The sequence below is a fragment of the Orycteropus afer genome, unplaced genomic scaffold (assembly GCF_000298275.1).
Source record: "Orycteropus afer afer isolate SDZICR_OR568_19922 unplaced genomic scaffold, OryAfe1.0 scaffold00188, whole genome shotgun sequence".
Lineage (NCBI taxonomy): Eukaryota > Metazoa > Chordata > Mammalia > Tubulidentata > Orycteropodidae > Orycteropus > Orycteropus afer.
In genome coordinates, this window is record NW_006921775.1 from 740,960 (window position 1) to 767,251 (window position 26,292).

Below are 26,292 nucleotides of genomic sequence, written 5' to 3' on the forward strand. Positions count from 1 at the left end.
GCTGCACAGTATTCCATCATGTGAGTAAACTATTTTTTTGACCAACATTTAGGTTATTTCTATTTTTACTGAATTTTAACATCTTTGTACACTTGTCTGATTATCTCCTTAGCATAAATTCTCACATGTGGTATAGGTACAAAAGAGGGTATTTATATTTTAAATCTTGATATGCTTATAAACAAACCCACCAGCCACTCCTCGGAAGGAAGGTTGGGCAATCCTACTTCCATAGTGATACTGCCTTGGAAACCCAAGGAGGGGTCGCTATGAGTTGGGGCCTACTCGACGGCACATAACAACAACAACAACAACATGCTTATAAAAGGGTATTCTCCATCCAGTGTGGACAGATTGACTCTCTCACCCACAGAATATAAAAGCACCTACTTCCCCACACTGAAGGGAAATCCTAAATGTCAACATCAGGCTTCAGTAACTTTGCAAAGGATTTTGTAATGCCTCTCGCCTGTTCTACCATGCAGATCATTGTGATCACATAACCCACATTTGTGTATAACACCCCTTCTGATGAAATCTGACTAGAATTGAGGATTCATTTACAGCGAAAAAGACCTGTAGCGGTCACCTAATCCAACACTTCCATCTGGTAGATACGGAAACTATAATTCTAAGGTTAGTGCCCTTCCCATGAGTCATTCAACCAAAGAGTGGCAGAGTACTCTCAGTACACCTAGTCCGTTGTCCTTCTGACTATACTGCATGCCCCACCCCTTTTATGATCCATTAAATTTCCCTGTCACACACACACACCTGTGCCTCTCCCCCTCCTAACTAGCACAGAGAGGTTTTATTTTCTCCTATACAGAGGTGGGATCAAGCTTTTGCTCCCTTGGCTCAGGATCATGCTACCCAGGAATGCTCTTCCAGGGAGCTATCTTGTGAACTGCCCTGGGTAGTGGCTTACATCACTGGCAATAACCAAATTGTTCTTTATGCAACCCTACAAACATACACACAGACACACACCTGGGCTTAACATCTGATATTTTCAACTGCCTCCTCATTTTACATGTCTTGCTTCCCTAGGTCTGATCTACCAGAAACATGGCAACCAGCGCTGTCCCGAGTGACAACCTCCCCACCTACAAGCTGGTGGTGGTGGGTGATGGGGGTGTGGGCAAGAGTGCCCTCACTATCCAGTTTTTCCAGAAGATCTTTGTGCCTGACTACGACCCCACCATCGAAGACTCCTACCTGAAACATACAGAGATTGACAATCAATGGGCCATCTTGGATGGTGAGGCCTATGTGGCAGCCCTGCACAGGGGTGGGACATGAAATGGGGAAGGTTGGGGACTGCTGACGGGCTTCAGTTGGGCAAAGTGGTTTCCTTCATGTTGCTGTTATGGTACAGTTGGTACAAGGCCATGCACAGTTTCCAGAATAGATTCTGAAGAGGGAAGGCAGACTTAGAAGCTTGAAAAGCTTTATGGAAACCAAAATGTGTATTCAACAAAGAGGCAAGGCTAGGATCATGCCAACTGAGTGATGTCATGTTTGTTTTTTCTTGCTGATCACAAACTCTGATTAACTGTTACAGTTATCTAATAAAAAAGGAAAAAACAAATTATTTCTTAATAAGCATGGTTTATTGGGCAATTGTCCTTTGAAGGGAAAATCTTTCATCTGACATTATTTCTAGTTTAGTCTAGATTAGCTGTTCTCAAAGTGTGCTAGCCTGGCCAGCAGTATCAACATCACCAGGGAACTTACTAGAAATGCAAATTCACAGGCCCCTACTGATTCAGAAATTTGAGGATGGAACCTAGAACTCTATTTTCATAAGCCCTACAGGTGAGTTGGATCCGACTTGACGGCAGTGAGTTTGGATTCGGAGTTTGATAGGTGATGCTGAAGTTATAGAACCACTGACCAGGTTACTGTATAACTTTAGATTCTTACTGATTATTATTTATCCTCTCTGACTCTCTCTCTTAAACAAAGCCCCATTAATCGTAGAATGGGGACCTTTGAAAACCACTAGGATACAAGTCTGTTATCAGATATGTGAATTGCAAATATTTTCTCTGGCTTGTTTTTAAAATTTCCTTGCCAGCATCTTTCAGAGCAGACATTTTAAATTTTTATGAAGTTTAATTTATTAATTTGTTCTTTTATGGATCATGTTTTTGGTGTCATAGTAAAGAAATCTTTGCCTAACCTAAGGTCACAAAGGTTTTCTCTTATGCTTTCTTCTTTTAATGGTTTTCGATTTAACATGTAAGGTTTTCATCTACCCTGAGTTATATTTTTATATATGACGTGAGGTATGGAACAAAATTCTTCTTCTTTTTTATTTTCCCCAAAACATATGGTTACCCAGTTCTAGCACTGTTTGCTGAAAAGACTATTCTTTCCCCCACTGAATTTTGGTGAAAATCAGTTGTCCCTATAGGTATGAGTCTATTTTTAGACACTATGTTCTGTTTCATTGTTCTATTTGTCTGTCTTGACACCAGTACCACACTGTCTTGATAACTGTAGCTTTAGAATAAGTCTTGAAATCAGGTAATGTTTCTAACATTGTTCTTTTTCAAAGTTGTTGTAGTTAGTCTAGGTCCTTTGCATTTCCATATGAATTTTAGAATCAGCTTGTCAGTTTCAATAAAAATGCCCCCTGGGATTTTGATTGGGAGTGTTGAATCTGCATATCAGTTTAGGGGAGAATTAACATTGTAACAATGTTGAACCTCTTCTGACCCATGAACATGGTATCTCTCTCTGTTTATTTAGGTCTTTAATTTCTGTCAGCCATTGGTTTGTAGTTTTGAGTCCGTGGATTTTACCCTCCCTCTACCAGTTCATTTTTTTCCCCCTAAATTTTACGTATGTTGTGGTGGTTGTTGAGAATATACACAGCAAATCATACACCAGCTCAGCACTTCCCACATGTACCGTTCAGTGACTATTCACACTCCTGGAATCGTGCAGCCATTCTCACCTTCTTTTCTGAGTTGTTCTCCCCTCATCAACACACACTCACTGTCCCCTAAGCTTCTGATCTAATCTTTCGAGTTGCTATTGTCAGAATGATGCATATAGATAGCTCTTAAAAGAGCATAATAATGCTCAAGGTAGGCATTTTTTTACTAGTTCACCTAAACTATTTTTCAGTTCTAAGAAACTTTAGGGGGATATTTTTGGTTTAAGATTTAAAGATTATTTTAGGGCAGTAGTTTCAGGGGTTGAGTGCCCAGGACTTTAAAAGATACTTTGTCATCCCTAAATCTGTTATGATGCTATTTTAAATGGTATTTTTATTCCAATATTTTACTGTTTGTTGCTAGTGTGTAGAAATATATGGATTTTTATATATTGATTTTGTAATCTATAATCTTGCTAAATTCACTTATTAGTTCTGTGGCTTGTTTAAAAATAGATTCCATTAGATTTTCTACATAGACAATCATGCCATCTGCTAATAAAGACACGTATACTTCTTCCTTTCCAATCTGGATGGTTCTTATTTCTTTTTCTTGCTTTATGTTACTAACTGAAATCTCCAGTACAATGTTGAACAGAATTAGAGCAGGCATCCTTGTCTTGTTCCTGGTTTTAGGGGAAAGCAAAACATACATCAATTCAATCATTCTCACACCGTTAAGTTGATATTGCTGTTGTTAATTGCTGCCAAGTCGATTCTGACTTGTAGATCTCATGTGTGCAGAGTAGAACTGCTCTGTAGGGTTTTCAAGGCTGTGACCTTTCCGAAGCAGATCACCAGGCCTTAATTCCACGGTGCCTCTGGGTAGGTTTGAACTGCTAACCTTTCGGCTGGTAGTTGAGCACCTATCCGTCTGTGCTACTCTTAACTGTAGCTTATTTGTAAATGTCCTTTATCAAGTTGAGGAATTCTTTCCCATTCCCTGGGCATCTAGAGCCCTGAAGTCCTGCTTCCCAGGAGGCCACACCACCTCAGGGGAGGTGCTGAGCCTGCAGATGCCTTCGGTTGACCTGTACACTGATGAACTCCAACTACACTTGAACTCTGGGGATTTTTCTTCCAGCCAGACTCAGAAAGAGCAAAAATCGGATGGCGTGATGATCATGTTGGTATTGGTAGTGATGATACATGATGATGATGATGATGATAACAATAATGATTATTATTGAGCAGTTACTTTGTAGCAGGCCTTGTGCTAAACACTCTGCAGATGCTGATATTTAATCTTTACAAACACTGTTGTGTTAGCGACTATTGTTATCGCAGTTTTGTAGATAAGGAAACATACACAGAGCAGTTCCCAGCTAGCAATGCTTACATCTCTCCTTTTTCCTTCATACTCTCTCAGTCTGGTTGGGTAGAAAAATCCTCTCCCATGTGACACAGCTGATCCCTGTGCCTCTGGGAAGGGGTGTGGCCTGGATTGTTAGGATTAGTATGTACACACTCACCTGTCTTCCTTATTCTCGTCAAAGGTCCCTCAAGGGCCAGGTTCTCTGGTTCCAATATGAGTCTCAGGCCTGAGGTTGCTCATGACTTTTTTTCGGTAGTTTCCACAGTGAAGTTACTCACAGGCTTCCTCACTTACTTCCAAACCTCCTCCTTGTTTTCTTTCAAGGAACCACATTGTCCTTGTTCTCCCAGAACCCAAGAGACAGGATATGGCTGGCCTCAGGGCCAGCAGCCTAGCTCTACATTATCTGTGGGACCCCCAGACTTTGGAGTCAGCCCACTCTGAGTTCTTTCCCATTAGGGTCCCGGGTCCTCATCATACTTCCATTGCCCAGGTGCCAGTGTAGTAAATTACTTAGTGTGGCTTTTCTACCCATAAGTCTTTGTAAACTCCAAGGTGGGAATTGCTATTAGCAACTGAGGAGATCCTGATTGCCCACCTGGAGTATTTCTGTTGGGAGTGGCACAAAACAATGTTCTGGGAGGTTCCCACTCTCTCTCAGGTGCTTAGAGTTCTGATGCTGTGATTGGCTAGTTTGACCACCCTGCTGGGGTCAAAAGGAGCAGAACTCTCTCTGACTGCTGGTTGAGGAAGACGTGCTGCTGAAAGAGACATGGGCTCCTGAGACACGCGTTGCTGGGAAAGAGACACAAGAGACACGCATTGCTGAGTGAGACAGCGAGGGACCAGCACTGCTGGGAAAGAGACTGTGAGAGACTGCTGGCTGAGGGACGGTGGGCTGGGAGAGAGACTGAGCATTTTTCCTGGCCTTGAATTGTAGCCTGTGGTGCTTCCCTAATAAACCCCATAATCTGTGAGTTCTGTGTGGCCACTGCAGCGAATTATCGAACCCAGGAGAGAGGTGGTGGGTGCTTTGGGAGGAACGGTTGGAGAAAAGGCTGGAGGGAGGCAGCATGTCTGGCCTTGCAGTAATAGGCCTTGGGTTACTGCTGGTAATCCTGTCTTCCTCTTGTAGGGTTAGAGGAGGTCAGAACATGTGGCCTCCCTGTCCTTTTTGTACCAGGGCTCAACTCTGGGAGCATTTCTTATACCATCTGGCCTCCATCCCTTTCCTATGGGGTTTGCATTGACTCTCTGGCTCTTTCTTCCATTCTCTGATTTTGGACCCCTCCTCATCCTGGCTCAGCTGTGTGACTCCTCTTCCTCTAGTTCTCTTGCTTCATGGATCAGGAAGCCCTGAGCCTTGGGCCAAATCCTGGAGTTCTTGTGCACTGATTCTTCTTCTTCTTTTGGTGGCTTCCAAGGGGAAAAGCCCTAAGAGGGAGCTCAGGGGAGTCTCCAGGACAGTGTCTATTCCCTGGGACCCCCCAACCTTGGGGTTGTGAGTGTGGAGACCCCACCCCATCTGTCTGGCACTGATTCTGCCTGTTTGGTTAGGGCTAGAAGTTCCTGAACTCTATGGTTTCTGTCCCCCCACTATGCATCAGAGCTGCAGCTAGAGTAGGTCTTGCCTAGGGTCAGACCAAGGTAATGGGAGAGCCAGGCCTAGGCGCATCCCCATTTTGTCACACTGCCTCCTACTTTGGTTCCAGTCTTGGGCATCTAGGGTATAATGTTGACCAAATCTTCCATCTACTTAGAAGCTCCCAGCCCTGCCCTCTGCCCCACAAGCCTCTGGAACCTAATGTTTTACTTCCCTCAACAGAATAGCAGTGGTCCCTGAGTCCCCAGATACCTCTTCTCATCTAGGGGCTCCAGGGCCCAGCCTCTGTTCTGTATTTCCTGTAAGGGTTCTCAGTCTTGGCAAACAGTAGAAGCCCTGGCTTTTCTGCACCCTCAGGAGCTGGGACATTTCCACCCTGGCCTCTGCCCAAACCTCAGACACAAGTGCTGTTGTCTACTCTGAGGGGCCTGGATCTGGCTTTTCCCCTAACACTTGAATCCACATTCTTTCTGAATAGAGCAAGGGGAGGAGAAGGTTGGAAGAGCAGTGAGAGGAAAATGACCATTGATTGAAAGTTTTTTCTGAGCCAGGGGCTTCACCTGCTGAGCTGCTGTGCCCACTAGCTCGTAGGCCAACTCCAGAGTGGGCACTTCCCCAAGGTCCCCAACTAAGAAAGGGGTGCAGGCAGCAGCTGGCCTGCCCTCCTCTTTTCCTGTGGCAGTGATGTGGGAGGAACTTCCTTCTTTCCCTTTTGTGAAGGGACATGGCTGCTGGCCTGAGATGATGAAATCCACCCTGCAGGCCTTTGCCTGACCCTTCATCCTGGCGTCGCCAGCCTTCTCTTCTTGAATGCTTTCAGTAACTTGGTGCTTACTGATCCCCAAGGTGCCTGTGGCAGTGGTCGCTAGAAGGAAGTCCTTCCTGGCATTGAGGTCAGGTCTGCCTCCCAAATCCTCTGTCGCTACTGCTGGTTCTACCTTCATAGCAATGAGAGCAGCTACTCCTGACCACGCTTTTCTTTCCTTATTTTATTTTATTTTTTTTAATTTTTATTATGATTTGGGTGAAAGTTTACAGAGGAAATTCACTTTCTATACAGCAGTTCACATATACTTTGTCTCATGACATTGACTGGAATTTCCCACAGTGTAACAGCTCTCTTCCCACTTCCTCCCCATAGTTCTACCTCTTCGCTGTGTCCTTTCCTCCCATGTACTTCCGCCATGCCTCCATCCCCCCAGCCCCCAGCTGTCTCCCTGTGGAAACACTGCCCTTCTGTTCTCCCACAGTTGATCGCTCCAAGGAGTGTATCTACCTGATGTAAATGTTCAGCCCATATGCCTGTCTGTTGTTTGGCTGGAAGCCACAGAAGTGAGTTCAGTTACAGACCTGAAGGGTAACTAGGGGCCATAGCCTCAGGAGTTTCACCAGACTCTATCAGACCAGCAAACCTGGTCTCTCTCTCTCTCTCTTTATTTTTGTATGATTTTGAGTTTTGTTCCACATTGCTCTCTGACGCTATCCAGGATCTCCTGCAATAATCCCCCTCGGAGTGGTTGACAGTGGTAGCTGGGCATCATCTGGTTCTTCGGCTGACCAGGCTGTTCCTGTTGCACAGACCCTGTGCTAAGGTTGTTATGAAGATTCTACAAAATTGGGATTAATGTCTCCACGTTACAGGAGGACATGCTTTTCCTCAGCCAGTATGCACCAGTCCTGCTATCTTAGTTGATAAAATGTAAAATAATACTTCTGTTTCACTGGGAAATTAAGGTGCTCGGGTGGCACAGTGGTTAAAGCATTTGACTGCTAACTCAAAGGTCAGCAATTTGTACCCACTAGCTGTTCTGCAGGAGAAAGATGAGGCATTCTGCTTCTGTAAAGATTTATAGCCTTGGAAACTCGTGGAGCCGGTTCTCCTCTATCCTATAAGGTCACTGAGTTGAAATTGACTTGATGGCAGTGGTTTTATGCCCCCAAGGCCCCTTCCCCTAGAAACCCCAAACCTCCGGCTTCAGTGCCTGGCCAGAGCCTTTCTGATTGGTTGGGTCCCTGCAGGGGGCAGAACTGAGACTCAGAGATGTGGAATAACTTGCCCAAGGTCACACAGCTGATTCAAGCCCCCCTTTCTTCTGCCCCAAAGCCAGGGATCCTGCTTCATGCTCCAGCACAGGAAGGCTCCGACCTAGTGATGAAGGTGTGAGTGCAATCTGCACCTACCCTTCTCCCCCCAGAAAGGTACAGCACAACCTGGGCTCAATCCAAGCCCAGACCCCAGGTATTTTTCCTCTCACATTGCTGACAATCAGGTCGTATACTCGGAACTTCAGTTGGTTGCTGTCAGAAATCATGTGGCCAGTTTGGGCTAAGCACACAAGCTTGCCAGTCGCTCTGAGGTCTCACCTCTCTGCCCTTGTGTTGTGTGCTGTTACCTGCTCCAGGCTCCAGGGTAGCCACCATCAGCATGTTCTCACCATGCCCCAAGTCTGAGTGTCTGGGGATTCCTCTTTCTCTAGGACACAGATAGCCTCTGGACCAAGGCCCTGTGCCTTCATGGGTGGGTCTGTATCCCAAATGGGACTAACAATGAAAAGGTATATATTGTAAGCTCCTTGAGGAAAGGAACTGGCTCTTTCAGCTACCATCATATCTCTGATGCCAGCTGGCACCTGCGGTGCTTAGTTATCATTTATTGGATGAGTACGGGGGAAAAGCACCTTGTGAGGGCCTTGTCCATGCAGCGACACCACAGAAAAAAGGCCTGGTGATCTACCTTCCTAAAGATTACAGCCAATAAAACCCTTTGGAGCAGTCTACTCTGTAACACATGAGGTCACCTGAATCATAATTGACTCAATGGCAACAGGTTTGGTTTTTTTCTTAGGGGCCTGGTACATAGTAAACTTCAATAGATATTGTTGCTATGATTGTTTTAATATGATTTATATTTTTACTTGTGAGGGTGACTGTCACAAGTTCATATGAGTGATCACTGACTTGTCTACCTGGGTTTGGGGGTGAGACTTGAACCCCTGACTTGGAGCTACCACCTCTCTCCTCCAATGATGTGTGGATTGGACCCTGAGTCTTATGTACCTGAATGTAGTCACTAATTCTCTAATTCTTTCTTCAAATAATTCTGAGTTCCTGCTGTGTGCTTGACTCTCCTTTGGGCTCTGAGGCTGCAGCAGTCAGCAAAGTGATGTTTCTGCTCTCAAGAAGGTTATTTTATAATGAGAGAAATATACCATAAAGAAATGTGTAATGTTCCATGTAGTAATAAATGGTGGGAAGGAGAAGAAGGCAAGGTGAGGGAAATAGACAGTGAGGAAGGGGTTGCTGTCTTATATGAGCTGGCTTTCCTGATAAGGTGATATTTGAGCAGAGACCCAAAGGAGAACTGTACCTATATCTCCAAACCAAAGCTAACTCGTTGTTGAGTCGATTCCAACTCATAGTGACGCCCATTGGATTTCCAAGGCTGTAAATCTTTATGGAAACAGACTTCCTCATCTTTCTTTTTCTTTTTTCTTTTTTTCCAGCTCTGTGAGTTTTCTATCTGGAGTAATACTTTAATTATTCCTTCCCTGTAGCATTACCAAGATGATTATGTATTACAACCAACAATCATGTTACACAGTCTTTCTTTTTTTCCCTACCAAAATTCCAACATCTTGGCTAAAGTCTAGATTTTAAGAAATAATTTTTTTTTTATTGTGATTTGGGTGAAGATTTATAGAGCAAATTCACTTTCCATACAGCAGTTCACATATACTTTGTCTCATGTCATTGACCACAGTTTACCACAATGCAGCAGCTCCCCTCCTGCTTCCTCCCCATAGTTACCTCTTCCCAGTGTCCATCCTTCCATACACTCCTGCCCCCTGAGCTGTCTCACTGTGCATAAGCAGCCCTTCCTTCTCCCATGATTATTCTCTCCAAGGAGTGTATCTACCTCAGGTACATGTTCAGCTCATATACCTGTCTTTTGTTTGGCTGGAAGCCACAGGTGTGGGTTCAATTCCAGACCCTTTAGGTAGCTAGGGGCCATAGTCTCAGAGGTTCCACCAGGTTCTATCAGACCAGCAAACCTGGTCCTCCTTTTTGTTCTCCGCCCCCCCCCCCAAATGATTTTGAGTTTTGTTCCACATTGTTCTCCTCTCTATCCAGGATCTCCTACATAGATCCCCCTCCAAGTGGCTTCTGGTCTCATAGTCATATAGGCTGAGGATCACATTCCTCATCTTTCTTCTACAGAGCAACTAGTGGGTTTGAACCACCAACATTTGGGTTAGCAGCCAAATGCCTTAACCACTGTACCACCAGAGCTCCTTGTCCCTGTATCTAAACTAAAAAAACTCACTGCTGTTGAGTCAAATCCAACTCTTAGTGACCCTTCCTTGGGTTTCTGAGGCAGTATCTCTATGGAAGTAGATTGCCCAACCTTCCTTCCAAGGAATGGCTGGTGGGTTTGAACTGCCAGCTTTCTGGTTAGCAGTCAAATACCTTAGGCACTATGCCACTAGAAAATCTTAGGCAAAGAGAGTAGCAGGTGCAGGCCTTTGGGCAGGTGTGGGCCTGGCCAGTTTGGGGAAGAGCTGGGAGCAGACTAGAGCCCATGACATGGAGGCTAGTGGGAGAGGTCAGAGAGGTAGCTGGGGGACCTAACCCCATCATGCTTTAAAGGGAAATTAGAAGCCATTGGAGGGCTTTGAGCAGAGGAGGTACTGATCTGACTAATGTTTTTAAGAGGCTCACCCTGGTGGCATTGTGAACAGACCATAGAGGAACTAGGGTAGAAGCAGGGAGACCAGTTACAGGATCCCCGATGGTAGAATAGGGCACTGGTATAAAGGAGGAGAAGGTGGTGAGAAGGAGTTAGATTCTGGATATATTTTGAAGGAAGAGATGGTATGAATTATATGGGTTGGGTTGGGGGATAGAGAGGGGAGGGTTTTTAACCTGTACGACTGGTAGAATAGAATTACGTTTATTACGATTAAGAAAATTTGAAAAGCAAATTTTGGGAGGCAGTCAAGACCCTAAATTTGGACATGTAAATCTGAATCTTTCACACATACAAATAGAAGTCAAGCTGGCAGCTGGCAGTCTGAGTGTGGAGTTAGGGGAGAGGCACAGGCTGGAGATAGAAATTTGGGAGTTGATGGCATGGAAGTGACATATGTAGATGTGAGATGAAAGATCTCCAAATGTGGTTAGAGAAGTGAAGAGGTGCTAGGGCCATGCATGAGGACCCAACAATGTTTAGAAGGTGGGGAGATAAGAGACAGATGAGAAGCAGTCACTTAGGTAGGAGAAAAACCTAGAGAGTGTGATGTCTGAAGGTCAAATCAACAAGGTGCTTCAAAAAGGAGAGAGCCATCAATTGCAACAGATGCTGGTGAGTGGCCCAGTGGGATCAGGACTGAAAAGTGCCTACTGGATTTAGTTACATGGAGCTCATTGTGATTGACAAGATCAGTCTTGGTGGAGTGCTTGGGGTCAAGTCTGATTACAGTAGGTTTAAGAGATAGGAGAGGAAGTAGAGGCAGTGAGAACAGACAAGTCAAGGAGTTGCTATAGAGATGAGTAGAGACTGGGTAGTAGGTGGAAGGAGATGTGAGGTCAGGGGACAGTTTTATTTTTTTGAGATGGTAGAAATTATAACATGTTTACCAACTGATGAAAATAAACCCACAGAGAGGAATCAATGATGCAAGAGGGAGGGGATTGCTATAGCAGCAGTGTCCTTGAGTAGGTAGCAGGAGATGGGATCCAGTGCTAGCTGGAGGGATGGTATTACTCAGGAGCCCTGCACCATTCATTGTAGCAAAAAGTCAGGCAGAACGTATGCTTCAGAGAAAGGGAGGTGGGTTGATGTTTTTCTTATGTAATTTTTTATTGAGATATAATCAACAACTATACTATTCCCCCTTTGAATGTGTTCAGTTCACTGGTTTCTAGTATATTCACAAATCTGTACAACCATCACCACCATCCAATTCCACAACATTTTCATCACCCTGAGAAAACAACGTACCTATGAGTAGTCACTCCCCATTTCCCTCTCCCCTCAGCCTCTGAATCCACCAATCTATTGTCTATCTCTATGAATTCCCCTATTCTGGACATTTCATATAAATGGAATCATGCAATCTGTGGCCTTTCGTATCTAGCTTCTTTTGCTTACTGTTATGGATTGAGTTGTGTCTTCCAAGAACAGGTGTTGTAAATCCTAATCTCTATGCCTGTGGTTATAATCCCATTTGGAATGGGTTGTCTTTGGTATGTTAATGAAGCAGGATTAGTGTAGGATGTGTCTCTAGTCAATCTCTTTTGAAATATAAAAGAGATTAAACAAGCAAGTGAGCAAGAGATTGAGTAAGGTAGGTGCCAAGCCACACAGAGATCTCCAAGGAGCCAGGCAACAAAAGCTGAAGAGACAAGGACCTTTCCCCAGGGCTGACAGAGAGAGAGACACTTACCCTAGAATCAGTACCCTGAATTTGGACTTCTAGCCTCCTAACTGGGAAAATAAATTTCTGTTTGTTAGAGCCATCCATTTGTGGTATTTCTGTTGTAGCAGTGCTAGAGAACTAAGATACTTAGCATGATGTTTTCAGAGTTCATCCAGGTTGTAGATTGTATCAGTACGCCATTCCTTTTTGCCATGTTCCATTGTATAGATACATCACATTTTGTTTATCTTTTCATTTGTTGATGAATATTTGTCTTTTTTTTTTTTTTGGCTATTGTGAATAGTGCTTCAATGAACATTAGTGTACCAGTATCTCGTTTGAGTCCCAGCTTTCGAGTCTTTTGGGTATATACCTAGAAGTGGAATTGCTTAGTCATATGGTAGTTCCATGTTTAACTTTTTGAGGAACCGCCAAATTGTTTTCCATCAGCAGTAGCACTGCTTTACGTTCCCACCAGCAGTGGATCAGGGTTCAGTTTCTCCAAGGTGGGTTGATTTGGGGTGGACGCTGTGGAGTTTATCTCCCGATCGATCACCATTTCAGATCCTCAGCAGAGAATGGGACTTGAGAAGAGTGGAGGTGGTGGGAAACCGTCACCAGAGAAGTGAGAGAGTGACTGGGCAGGACTGTATTTAGAATTGCCTGGTGCTCTGAAGACCTTGGAAACTGGTTTCAGGACTTCAAAGTGAGCCAAGCCAGCATGGCCATGTGGTTTTCTCTCCCCAGCCACATGTCAGTGCACTGCCCCAGGGCAGGTGTGAAGTAGGTGGAAGCTTGGTGTAACCAGCTGGGAGTGGTTAAAGGAAGCATAACCTCCCTGCCTTTGCCTTTCATCTCTGCAAACCTCATTTGTTGTGTCCTGACCCCCTCCTTAAGACCTGATCCTCTCCACAGGCTTTGGAGATGCTGTTGCTGGCTCCCCACTCAAAGACAGGCTGGTGTGATGCACAGAGCAAGGCTTTGGACCCTGACAAGCTTGGGTTCCAATCCTGCCTCCACTATTAGCAGTATGAGACTGACCAGGTCTCTAACCTTGCCCGGCCTCTGTGATCTCACCTGTGAGGACCTCCAGAGTGATTATGAGGTGGAAATGGGGTTGCAGGTAAACACATTGTCACCTTTTCCTCAGTACTGCCGGTCCCCTCCCAACCCTCCCTGAGCTCCTGGCTGCACAGAAAAGGCGGCACCCTTTTCTGCTTTCTTCTCTTACCTCCGTGAAAGCAACATGGGGCTGAGGGGCAGTGTTAGACTCCTCTAAGAATCTCACAAAGCCATGGATCATCTCCCCAGAAACAATGTGCACAGATACATGCACCTTGTGGAATTCATGGACTCTGGAATCCATGAGCCTTGTGAAAACGCATCCCAAGACTCCCTCATCCCACTGCCCCAACTCCCCAGCTACCGTAGTGTGGCCTCCAGAAGGCATATCTCCTGTAACTGGCAGCCAGCACTTCTCCTCTGACATCTATCCCTAAGTCAGCCTATTAGGCAGTTGGGGTCACTGCCAGAAAGAATCTTCCTCCATTGCCAGAAGGCCAGTGGGTGCCTGCCACAGGATTTTAGCTCCCTTTTCCTTAGAGAGTTCCAAGTGGCCTGGCTTTCTGTGCTCTGCCCAGCCCTTTGGAGAGTTGGAAAAAACCGTCCTTTTCTGGGAACAGTGCCTGGTCGATGTTCTCAGCCCTCTGCCCAGCACCCAGCCTTGCTCCATATACACCCCTTACCCAGAAAGAGGAGCACCCATTAAAATAGTAAAGTCCATCCCTCATCACAATTTATATTCAACTAGGAGACATTATTTTCTTTGGCTCTGTTCTCAGGAAGGGCACAGACTCTTCCACAGGCTGGCTGTGTGACTAGCCAAGGCCCTAACTCCTCTCAAATGGACACAACCATTCCTGCTTCCCTCACCATGAGTCTGTAGATTCCAGGTATGTGGAAAGTGTCAGCCATGGTCTTTGGAGGCCTTGTATCTCAAGAAATTGTTGTGTCTGTAGTTCTTTATTCCAGAACCCTTCCTGTGCTCTGAAGGGTGTGAAAATGAAATTTAAAAAGTCAGTTCCTTGTGATTTCTCTTAAAGCTTGAGTGTGCTGTTTTAGCACTGTTAGTGCATTTTCGATAGCATGGACCAGACTCATCTGGTCTATCTTGCAAGTGTGTTTTGAACCCTCACTGAGTGCTGAAGCTTTTGAGGTTCCCATGGAAATGAGATCAGGCTGCTGTCCTCAGAGCCTCACTTGTGGCAGGACCTCTAGCCAGGCCTAGAGGTCCAGACTTCAGGAGAAGATGAGACACGCAGCAGGAAGGGTTCAGTGGGGGAGGGCAGAGGCTGGGACCTCAGAAAGAGAGGTGGCCACAACTGTGCCATGGAGAGGCTGAGATTGGGGGGAGAGTTGGGGAGAGGCAGTCCAGTTGGAGGCCGTGACTTGGGCAAATGCTTGGAATCAATACACAACCCGACAAGTTCTAGGGTGGTCAGGTCTACATCCTCTGGTTAAAGAAGAAAATACAGGATGGGCTGGGCCTTGGAGAAATTGGAATGTGGCCTTCAGCAGGTCTCTTTAACTCCCTGGGCCTCAATTTCTTCATCTGTACCAGGGGGATGGCTATACCATATTTCCAAGCTGTGAAGGCGACTGTGCTGGTGTGTGTGTATGAAGCCACTGGCATGGTGCTTGGTGCTGGTAGGCACATTGTGGGCAGTTCCATATTTAGTTAAAGGGTTTAAACTATACCCTGAGCTTCAGGCCAGTATCAGAACCTCCAGACCCCGTGCCTGGGTTTGCCTCCCTCTGACAGCCCTGGAGGAGGAGGTGGAAGGCTTGGCAGTCTGCAGCAGGGATCCAGGTCAGTTTCCCTGCAAGCTGCCTGCCCACCCGCCTGGGACCCTAGGCCATGCTGGCATGTGCCAACAGCAGTCCTGGGGTCTCCACTTAAATCCTCAGCAGCACTGCTGACCTATCAGCCCCTGAGGTGGAGGATTGGGTGGACTAACAGATGCACACAACACTGACCCTCTGTCTCCAGAATCTCTGTTTGTCTCTTCTCTTCCCCAGTCTACCAGTCTCCTCCTCTGTATTTCTCTCTCCCCCTCCCTCTATTTTTCTCTCTCTCTCTCCCCCTCCCTCTCTTTCTCTCTCGCTCTCTCACTTACGCACACACACATTGGCAGAATACCTCTTCCCCCATAGTGACTAATGGTTTCTGTCTCCGGAGTCCTCCTACCTTCACGGCATCAGGCGTGGGGAATGCAGGTGGGAATCATAATTTCTTAAAATCATAGCTGCCTGCTTTCTTCAGCCTACCCGCAGGAAGTCTTGGAGGCAGAACTGCTAATGAGGGGCCTGTAACCAGGCATTTCCGTGTGTGTGTGTGTGTGTGTGTGTGTGTGTGTGTGTGTTTGGGGAAGCTGGACAAGGAGATGGATCCCAAACTGGACCAGGCCCAGCTCAGCCCTACTCCTCCTCTCTGATTTCACCTGTCCCCTCAGGCCGCAGGTTTGTAATTTCTAAAGTGCCCTCAACTCTGTTGCCTTGCCCCTCCCCCCACCATTCTGTCTGTTCTTTGTCCTCATTGTCTCAGCATCCATTCTCTCTTCTCCACCTTAATACACCTGCCTTGGTTCGGGCCCCACTTAACCCCTATTAGGTCCCTCCCTGCCTGGAGTCCTCTTCCTCACTGGCTGCCAGACTCACCCTCCTCACATGCATTTCTCCCCTCTCCAAATCTTCAGTAGCTCCCCAGTGCCCAGAGTCCAAAGTTTTGAGTTTGGGGTCCAAGGTCCCCTAGCCTCTGGTTTCCCTGTCTCATCTTCCTTCCAACTCTTCCTCATCCTAGACTTTTGACCCTAGTCACACCAGCTTGCTCACTGCTCCCTTCTTCCCAGCCTCCATGGTGTTTCTCTGGCTGGAAGACCCCTCCCCAGGCCTCATCTGCTCTGTCCAAATTCTTTCCTTCTTTCACCTTCCTTCAAGGTCAGGATCAAATCCCCCTTTTTCTCTTCTCTCTTCAAGCTGAAGGGACACCCCTCCCCTTCACTAGCTCTCTCATAGTAGGTATCACTTTCTTCCCCTCATCTTTTTTTTTTAATATCTCAGCCTAACTTGTTGCTAAGAACCTTGAAAAGGAAATGCTTCTTATTTTTTCACTATGTAAAGACATGAAATAAGATGGCAGAAATAAACCTAATCACAAAAAAACACAAAGGGTTAGATTGCTCTATTAAAAGCAGATACTTAATGTAATTAGAGTGGTCCATCCCTTGCCCCCGATAACAGGTGCTCAGAAGATATTTGCTGAATGGATGCTATCCCAGGACCTCACAAGCAGGTGCTTCTGTGCTCTAAAAGCAGGGCAGGCCTGCACTCGCCTCACATTCACATGCTGTCTCTGTCCAATTTTGTTACCAGGTTTATGCTAGGCTCTTAAATGGGTTAGAAAGCTTTTATGTTTTCCATGCTCTGGAACAATTCATAGATCACAAGGATGGCTCTGTGCCATTTGTGAGGTACATTCTGTTTCTTCAATTCCAACTATAATTGTTGGTCTAGTCTGATTTTATAAATTTTCTTGGTCCACTTTTGGCCGTTTATATTTTTGTAAATCATCCAGTTCATCAAGACTTGAAATTGTAGGGCTACAAATGTATGGCTGGAAAACTATTATCTTAACAGTTTTAACTCTCATAATTAAATATTTATCTGTATCCATGGTCATAGACCTTTTCTCATTTCAAATGCTGATTGTCTTTTTTTTTCCTCTGATGACAATTGCTAAAGATTTTTTTGATTGGTCCTTTTTGGAGAGACCTGATGGAAGCGAAGAATCAACTTTCGATTTTTAGATCTCAATTACTGTCACCCATTTTCTTAATTTCTATGTTAATTGGTGATTCCTTATTTCTCTGGGTTTATTTTCAGTTTCCTTTTCTAGCCTCTTGACTTTGATGCTTAATTTCCAGTCTTCCTTGTTGTCTGAAATGCATTTAAAGCTGTAATTTTCCTCTGAGCACCACTTTGGCCTCAAACCAGAGGTTTTATTACTGTCCATTGTCATTGGCTTCTCAATTGTTTGTAATTTCTGCTTTGCTTTTCTCTTTAACTGAGGAATTAGAGAGCAATAGCTTTTTAGCTTTTCAAGTGGGTAGATTTTTTTATACTCATTTTCTGTTAATTTCTGACTGTGTTGCATTATAGGGAAAATACAGCCTATGTAATTTCTGCTTTTCAAATTTGTTGAAATTTTTATTTATGGCCTAATAGATGACCAGTTTTTGTGACCATTCCATGTGTGTTTGAAAAATGCTTATTCACTGTTTGGGTATAAAGTGTGTGCTCTCTCCATCTCTCTCGAGTTCTTAAAATGTTACGTAATGACAGATCATTACTTTTTAGGGGCCAATTTTAAAGCTTAAAGTCCATTCTCAGAGAGGTATGTTCTAGTCTCCCACGACATCATGGGGAATTATAATGATTAACGGGCCATGAATGAGAAGAAGATGCCAGGAAGGGTCAGCATGGGCTGGGGGAGTAATGGAGACTCAGGCAGCAGAATGCTTCCCAGAGAAGTAAATACCATTTGGGATCAGTCAGAGTTAGCCCAAAGGCAAGGGGAGGAGGGGAGAGGGAGGGATGGTGGGAGAAAGGAGTCTTGGGCCAAGAGGGTGGCCTGTGCAAAGGCCCAGAGGTGGGATGAATCCCCAAAACTACTGCCCTGAGATCATCTTTAAACCTGAAACCTCAAACCGAAAACGTCCCCTGAAGCTTTCTTTAACCCATACAACAGTCTAGCTTAATCAGTAAATATGCCTACCGTGAGCTTCGTGCTCTTTCAGAGACCTGTCTACATGGGATCAAATCATTAATGGCAACTCAAGAAGTTGGATAGGAAGCTTAGGGGGCTGTGAGCCTGTGTCAGTAGGGGAGGAACAGGTCAGAAAAGGAGTGCGAGAATGGCTGCACGATATTAGAATGTATCACTGTCACTGGATTGTACACGTAGAAGTTGTTAGATTGGTGTATATTTTCGAAAACAATAAACAACAAAAAAACAAATCTGTTGCAGTCAAGTCGATCCCAAGTTATAGCGACCCCCTTGGGCTTCCGAGGTGGTAAATCTTTACGGAAGTAGGTTGCCCAGTCTTTCTTCCGAGGAGTGGCTGGGGGGTTTGAACCGCCAACTGTCTGGTTAGCAGTCAAATGCCTTAGGCACTATGCCACCAGAGCTCCTTCAACAACAATTGTTGTTATGTGCCGTGGAGTCAGACCCAACTCATAGTTACCCTTCCTTGGGTTTTCGAGGTGGTATCACTATGGAAGTAGATTGCCCAACCTTCCAAGGAGTGGCTGGTGGGTTTGAACCACAGCCTTCTGGTTAGCAGTCAGATGCCTTAGGCACTATGCTACCAGAGCTCCAGTGGGAGCAAGCACAGCAGACAGGCCTCTATGGCTTCTTTGTGCCGGGCTCTGCTCTAAAGACCTTATGCCTGCTTACTCTGTTAAGCCTCAAAATACCCAGTTATCCCCCACTTCTGTGCAGAGTTTTACAATGCCCTATGGGAAGCAGACACTTAATGTAAGGAGAGTGGTCCCCCCTTTGTTACCCCATAACAGGTACTCAGAAGATATTTGTGGAATGCATGACTGAATAATACACATCCCAGGGCTGAACAGAGAAGTTAGTGACCCCAGGGTCACATTGTTAGGGACTGAGGAGCCGGGACTTGGCCAGATCTGTCTGGCTCCAAAGTCTGTTGGTAACTGCTGACTCCATCTGCCTCCAGTGAGGTCAGGGAGGAGAATAAGGGGCTGGACGGAGGATTAGCTTGGAGAACACTGAAGCCTCCATGCCCCTATTGGACTTTTACTTCTAAAAGAACCTCCTCCACCCTCACCCCAATTGTGGCAGAAACAGGCAGGGGGCTAGCACTTTATCTCAGTGGGCAGAAGCTGAAGGGGAGTGTGATTCAGGAGTTCCTGGGGGTGGGGAAGTGAGGAGGGAAGCTGGGTAGGGGAAGAGCCTAGGCTCACATGCTTCTTCTGCCCACTCTGTCTCCTCAGCTGTCCCTGCATCCATCACACCTCATTTTCTTCTCCTGCCAAACCTGTCACAGCTCCATCCTTGAAGGGGTATGACCCTATCCAGGGAGAGGGCCTCCCCCAGGTGCTTATATACACACACAGGCTTTCCTAATCCTCCCCACCTGGCATAGCAGGGGAGCTCTGGTGGTGTAGTGCATAAGGCATTTGACTGCTGACCAGAGGCTGGTGGTTCAAACCCACCAGCCACTCCTCAGAAGGAAGGTTGGGCAATCTACTTCCGTAGTGATACTGCCTCAGAAACCCAAGGAGGGGTCCCTATGAGTCGGGTCCGACTCAAAGGCAAAACATCAACAACAACAACCTGGCATAGCTTCCAGTTTACAGAGAGGAAATGGGGGCTCAGGAGAGTCAGATAACTTCTCAAAGATTCACAGCTTTTATGGGCTACAGCAGGGATTCAGGCCCATCTCTGAGGACTCCCAGGAGGAATTTTATAGCAGATCTGACCACTGAATTTTTGAGGCCTTTTTTGTAGATCAGAGAATTTAGGTCCAGAGAACACCATGGATTGGCATCTGGGAGAAGGGTTTGGTAGATCCACAAACAAACTAGTTTAAGCCTCGCCCTGAACAGCCATTGTGGTAGCTGAAGTCCCCCTGGGACCCTCACTGCACAGTCTAGGGAGGCTTGTTCGCCTCTCTGTGAGGACAGAAGTATGGGGAGATAAGGGGGCTTCAGGGTGGGTGATGACAGTCCCTGAGTGCCTCCTCCTACCCCAGTTCTGGACACAGCCGGGCAGGAGGAGTTCAGCGCCATGCGAGAGCAGTACATGCGGACAGGTGACGGCTTCCTCATCGTCTTCTCAGTCACCGACAAGGCCAGCTTCGAGCACGTGGACCGCTTCCACCAGCTCATCCTTCGTGTCAAGGACAGGTGAGAACAGCGGAGCGGGGCCTCCCAGGCTTCCAGCTCAGGAGGCTCAGTCTCTCTCTTTTAGATTTTCAAGCAAAAGCTGAGGCACAGAGGGGGAGAGACTTTGGCCCCTCTCACTCTCATCCTAGTTCTTTCTGTGGGGTCAAACTGCTCCAAGGCCTCAAGGGGTCAGCTCCCTTCCATCTCATAAATTGTCCCTTCAACCAAGGAATCATTAATAACACTCTCCTTTTTCAGCACTAACTTAACCAAATTATACTCAAAGTCAATTTTTTTTTTTTTTCCTCACTACTATACACTGTGAAGGAGCTCTGGTGGTGTAGTGCCTAAGGCACTTGACTGCTAACCAGAAGGTTGGCGGTTCAAACCCACCAGCCACTCCTTGGAAGGAAAGTTGGGCAATCTACTTCCATAGTGATAGCACCTCAAAAACCCAAGGAAGGGTCGCTATGAGTCGGGTCCGACTCAATAGCACATAACAACAACAACAACAACAATACATTGTGATTGAAGGAGCTCTGGTGGTGTAGTGGTTAAAGCATTTGGCAGCTAACCAAAAAGTTGGTGGTTCGAACCCACCAGCTGCTCCATGGAAGTAAGATGAGGCAGTCTCCTTCCATAAAGATTTACAGCCTTTGGAGACCTAATGGGGGTCGCTGTGAGTTAGAATTGACTCAATGGCAGTGAGTTTGGGTTTTTTTGGTACATTGATTGGTTAAATCTCATTTGATTGCGAGATTTACAAACCCCTAGTTAAAGGCTCATTTTTTTTTTTCTTTCCTTGGAGTAATTAAATAATTTGGAGTCTGTTTTAAGCCCAACTGATCTTGTCAGTTAAGAAGAAAACAGTTAATTGGATCTCAAAGAAGCAGTGTAATGGGAAAACAGCAAGCCCTAAACAAATTCCAGTAAAGACAGAAATCACTTAATACCTGTTCCAAAGGCAGTGTTAATAATGTCACACATATACATTCACACACTCATACATAAAGCTCTAATAGATAAACATGGGCTAAGCCCCCTGAATATATGAATATCAAATGAGAAAACATAAATGAATGACTCAGATGTGGGATAATATTCAACCATCTTGCTAATTGATGAGGGTGGGAAACTCTGCCATTGAGTCAATTCCAACTCATAGTGACCTCCATTGGGTTTCCAATCAAATGAGATTTAACCAATCAATGTACCAAAAAAACCCAAACTCACTGCCATTGAGTCAATTCTGACTCACAGCGACCCCATTAGGTCTCCAAAGATTGTAAATCTTTACAGAAGCAGACTACCTCATCTTTCTTCCAAGGCTGGTGAATTTGAACCATCAGCCTTTTGGTTAGCAGCCTTAACCACTATGCCACCCGAGTACCAATGAAATACAAATAAAAATAATACAGGACTTTTAAGATGAAAATTACCAATGCTGTTAATGGTGCTGAGAGACCATTTCATTCAATTTTAGAATGCAACTTGCCCACATATATCAATAACACCTTTAAGATGGACATGCCTCTTGATTTCTACTTCCACATCTGGAATCCATCCTGATTTTTCAGCTACCTTCATTAAGTGCCAGTTGTGTGGCTGGCCCAGTCCCTGCTGCTCTTCATGAATTACTGCTGATGGCCATAGCAGCCCTGCATGATAGGTACATTGCAGTGCCTGAGAGATGGGGGGAGCAGGAACTGGGCACCCAGAGCCACATCCCAGCAGCCCTTCCAGTGGCCTTTCGGACAGTGCTGAGCCAAGGAGTCTTTGTCACCAGCTTGGTGACTTACACTGGAGTTGGTCCTAGGGCAGCTCCTTGCTGGCCTTGAAATGGGCCTAAGCCTTCAAATCAAGATAGCCAGCAGTCCCAGGACCCTTTTGGCAGATATTTTGGTTCTCTAGTGCTGCTTTAACAGAAAAAGACACATGTATGCCTTGAACAAACAGGGATTTATTCTCTTACAATTTAGGAGGCTAGAAGTCCATGTTCAAAGTGCAAGCTCCAGGGGCTAGGTGAAGGCTCCTCAACTTTGGGCTTCAGCTCCGCCTCTTGCTCCTAGCCCACTGAAACTGGAGGCTTCTTTTAACTCAGACAGCTGCTGGCTGCTGAGGCTGACAAACCCAAGGTTGACAAGTGAAATGGCAAGATTATTAAGAAACATGGCAGACCACTAGTTCAAGTCCAGAAACAATCTCAAGCTCAGTGGACAACTTGGCAGGCCACCAAGATGAAGACTCAGCCAAATGTAGGATCTAGATGTGTCCAAAATCTCAAAACCTTTTCTCAAGGCTTCTTATATGCTGGAAGCAGACCACAACCCTAGGGCAGCTACTCAGCTGTTCACAGTAGATTCCACCATGGTGTTGATTACCAGTCTCATCATGGGGAATAACTAACTACATCCAGCTGCCCAGCCACTCAAAACCAGGCTCAGCCAAGTTGACACATAACCTTAACCACCACACCAGCCCACCTCCTAGTCTCAACCCAACTACCTTCCCATCTCTGGAAACTGGAGGGAATGGACTTGGCACCACAGGCCAACTGAGGGGTTTCTGTGGGCTGTGTCCTGCCCAAGGCGTGGCTATACTGCCTAACCTAGGTATCCATGAGAGCAATGAAATCTCACAGAGCCACTGTTGCTTTATTTCCCAGGGAGTCATTCCCGATGATCCTTGTGGCGAACAAGGTCGATTTGATGCACCTGAGGAAAATCACCAGGGAGCAAGGAAAAGAAATGGCGACAAAACACAATGTGGGTTGTGTGTGTATGTGTGTGTGTTAGGGGACTAGGGTGTGAATAAAAGTCAGTACCCCATCACTCCTGCAGTCCTGGTGTACTGAAATGGAACTTAGTATGCCCTCTTAGTATGAAACAAGACAGCAGAGCAGAGGAATATAAAGAGAGAGCTGGGCTGGGCAAGCTCTGTGGAGGCAAGTATGTTGCAGGGTGAGTGGGTATGGACTGGCCAGGGGTCCCAGGGTTGAGTTCTACTCATGACCCAGCCTCACCTCAATCTTTCCCACCAGAGCCCACTCTGGAGGGCCCAGAAGGAGGGGTCGAAGTCACCTCAAGATAGAGAAATAGAAGAAAAGAAAAATGATTAGAACCAGAAAGTATTTTCATTTGACAAATGAAAGTCTTCAGTCTTCAAGTACATAAAAAGATAATTTTCTTCTATTTTTAGGGAGCCATTAAATATCTCTGAGACTAGAGAACAAGAGGGAATTGGAAAAGCTATTAGTAAAACTTTCCAGCCCTTGGAACCACTGAGACTGTGGCCCCTAGCTGCCCTTCAGGTCTGGAATTGAACGCACACCTGTGGCTTCCAGCCAAACAATAGACAGCCATATCAGTTGAGCATTTACCTGAGGTAGATACACTCCTTGGAGAGAACAAGCATGAGAGAAAGAGGGCTGTTCAGGCACAGGAAGACAGCTCAAGGGGCAGGAGTGCATGGAGGGATGGACACAGGGAAGAGGTAACTATTGGGAGGAAATGGGAGAGGAGATGTTGCATTGTGCCAAATTGTGGTCAATGTCATGAGACAAAGTGCATGTGAATTGCTGTATGGAAAGTGTATTTGCTCTGTAAATTTCCATCCAAATCACAATTAAAAAAAAAACAAAAAACTTTCCAGCCTTAAAGAACAAGAGGCCACCCACCACCACAGGAGGTGTGAGGTTGTTGGGGTCTGAGAGCTTTGTGGGGGACTTTAAAAACGCATGACTGCTTGGCATCTCTGAGAATCTGCATGTTTAAGGATGTTCAGAGCTTTGTGTGGCTCAGTGACACTTTGACCAAGTTGAGCTATGCCTTTCAGATTCCATACATAGAAACCAGTGCCAAGGACCCACCTCTCAATGTCGACAAAGCCTTCCATGACCTCGTTAGAGTAATTAGGTGAGTGTCACACACTTTCCTAGAGGCAGGGTCGTCTGCTGCATGGGTGGGCACCTGGCTGCTGGAGCCTCCAGTAATGAAAACAGCTCCTTGTTCTGTACCTGTGAGGCTGGGGGATTCTGGGCCAATTTTTGAGTTTCTTTGTTTTTCTGTGATAAATATGTGTATAACAAAACATTTGCCATGTCAACATTTTTTGCATGTGCAATTCAGTGGCGTTAATCACATTCATCTTGTACAATCACCACTATTATCTGTTCCTATTTTTGGATTTCTTACACCTCCATCCATTTCTTTCCCCTGCCCCCACCCCAACTACAAATGAATCTGTGGGTAAACCTCATGCTCACAGCTAAATGGAATGCCTTCCAGAGGGGTCAGCTCTGGCCTCGCCCTCAGTCCTGCAGCTACCTCTATTCTGTTCCATGCTTTTTTAACACTGAAGCTTTCAACTTGGTAAAAAATCGGTCCATCTCCTCTTCCCTGACTGATATCAGACCACCCTTTGATGTTTTACCTAAACAGCCAACATTCTGATTCCCAGGCTCACATTCCAGAGGCATTACTTATGTGTTTCCTTTCCAGACCCCCACACACTATCAGCCTCCAAGTATTGTCAGAAACCTTGCTGAGTGGACCCTTGTATATTCCTTTGCATGGTTAGAATCAAGCCTTCATCACATCATGCCTAGATGGTTGAAACAGCCTCTTGGCTGGTCTTCTTGCCTCTCTTCTTTCTCATTTCCAAAATCTCCAACATTCAGAGTGACCTAACCAGTAGTTCTCAAATACCATTCATTGAGCATGTTGCTTTTATGCTGGTGAACTCTAAGCTCTATTGGTTATCTGTGGAAATAGACCTAGGGCTGCCCCCATTCCTCTTTTGTCGGCCACCTCTCAGTCCCATGATATAATGTGTACATGCCTGTGTGCCCACACACACATACATTCACATACGCTCAGCAACCTCATTTCCTTGCTATTCCCCACTGTCTTAGGCTGTGTTTTCTAGAGGATCAAAACTAGTGAGGTGTATATATAAACATATATAAGTGTATATACAAAGAGAAAGATTTATTGCAAGGAAATAGCTTACATAGTTGTGGAGGCTGGCAAGTCCCAAATCCATGGGTCAGGCATCAGAATGGAGGCTACTCCTAACTCACGTGGTTGCGGGGCTGACAAACCCAAAATCAGCAGGTCAGGCAGAAGGCGACTGGCTCACATCCCAAGAACTGGAGGTCAGAGGATGATGAGTCGCAGGCAGGATCAAGAGTGAGCGAGCTTTGCTAGAACATCAATGTATAATGGATGCAGCCATACCCCCAGGGAAACTTTTCTTTCAACTGATTGTTCATATCAGATCACAAAATGGAAGTTCATTATATAATATATGCCAAACTATGAGAATCATAGCTTAGCCAAGTTGACACATAACCTTAACCATCACACCCACGGTGGACAGTGACCTTGCAGCCTTCACTTTACGCTTTTGCTGGCACTCTCTGTGCTAAACTTTTAAAATTATTTTCTCGTGGGTGTTTTGCCTGTAGCTAAGATATGCCACCACCAGGGGGTGGTTATATCTTGGTTGTGGACCTGTAGTTACAAGTGCAAGTTTCAGTCACAGGAAAAGTGAAAGGAAAGCATGTAAAATGTTTTTGTATTTAGTTGACCTGTCATTTTATTTAAAATATGAAACACAGACATAAAGGCCAACACTATATGAAACATAAAACATGACATCGCATGTGATTTAAATACGTCGCCTCAGCATAATTCCGGTAATTCTAAGCGGTAGGATGATTTAGGTTTTCCTTTGTCCTCATCTCCTTCCAGTTTCTTGGCCTCAGAGGCGCTGTCTAGACCAGGCCCTCCTCCCGCATCTAGGATGGCAACAGCTCTCCCTCCCACGCCAGAACAGGCCTTCTCTGCCACACAGCTGGGGGTGAGGGAGGGGAGCAGCAGAGAGTCAAAGCCCAGTCTGACTTTGTTTTTCTACTCTTCTTTGTTTCAAAAGGCAACAGATTCCTGAAAAAAGCCAGAAGAAGAAGAAGAAAACCAAATGGCGGGGAGATCGGGCCACTGGCACCCACAAACTGCAGTGCGTTATATTGTGA

The 26,292-nt window shown here is 45.6% G+C and overlaps 1 protein-coding gene across 1 annotated transcript; it reads left to right on the forward strand.

Moving 5' to 3' along the window:
* Positions 1 to 1,068: 1,068 nt before the first annotated feature.
* MRAS (muscle RAS oncogene homolog) lies at positions 1,069 to 26,292 on the forward strand. The gene is made up of 5 exons (XM_007947501.2): positions 1,069 to 1,261; positions 20,126 to 20,279; positions 22,924 to 23,023; positions 24,093 to 24,172; positions 26,193 to 26,292. The coding sequence occupies exons 1-5, from the start codon at positions 1,069 to 1,071 to the stop codon at positions 26,290 to 26,292; spliced, it is 627 nt and encodes a 208-aa protein (XP_007945692.1).

Bases quoted from the DNA above. Each gene is read 5' to 3' on its own strand.
- MRAS (XM_007947501.2), top strand. From the start codon at position 1,069: ATGGCAACCAGCGCTGTCCCGAGTGACAACCTCCCCACCTACAAGCTG. The intron at 1,262-20,125 runs GTGAGGCCTATG...CTCCTACCCCAG, and splicing joins TCAATGGGCCATCTTGGATG to TTCTGGACACAGCCGGGCAG. The intron at 20,280-22,923 runs GTGAGAACAGCG...TTTATTTCCCAG, and splicing joins ATCCTTCGTGTCAAGGACAG to GGAGTCATTCCCGATGATCC.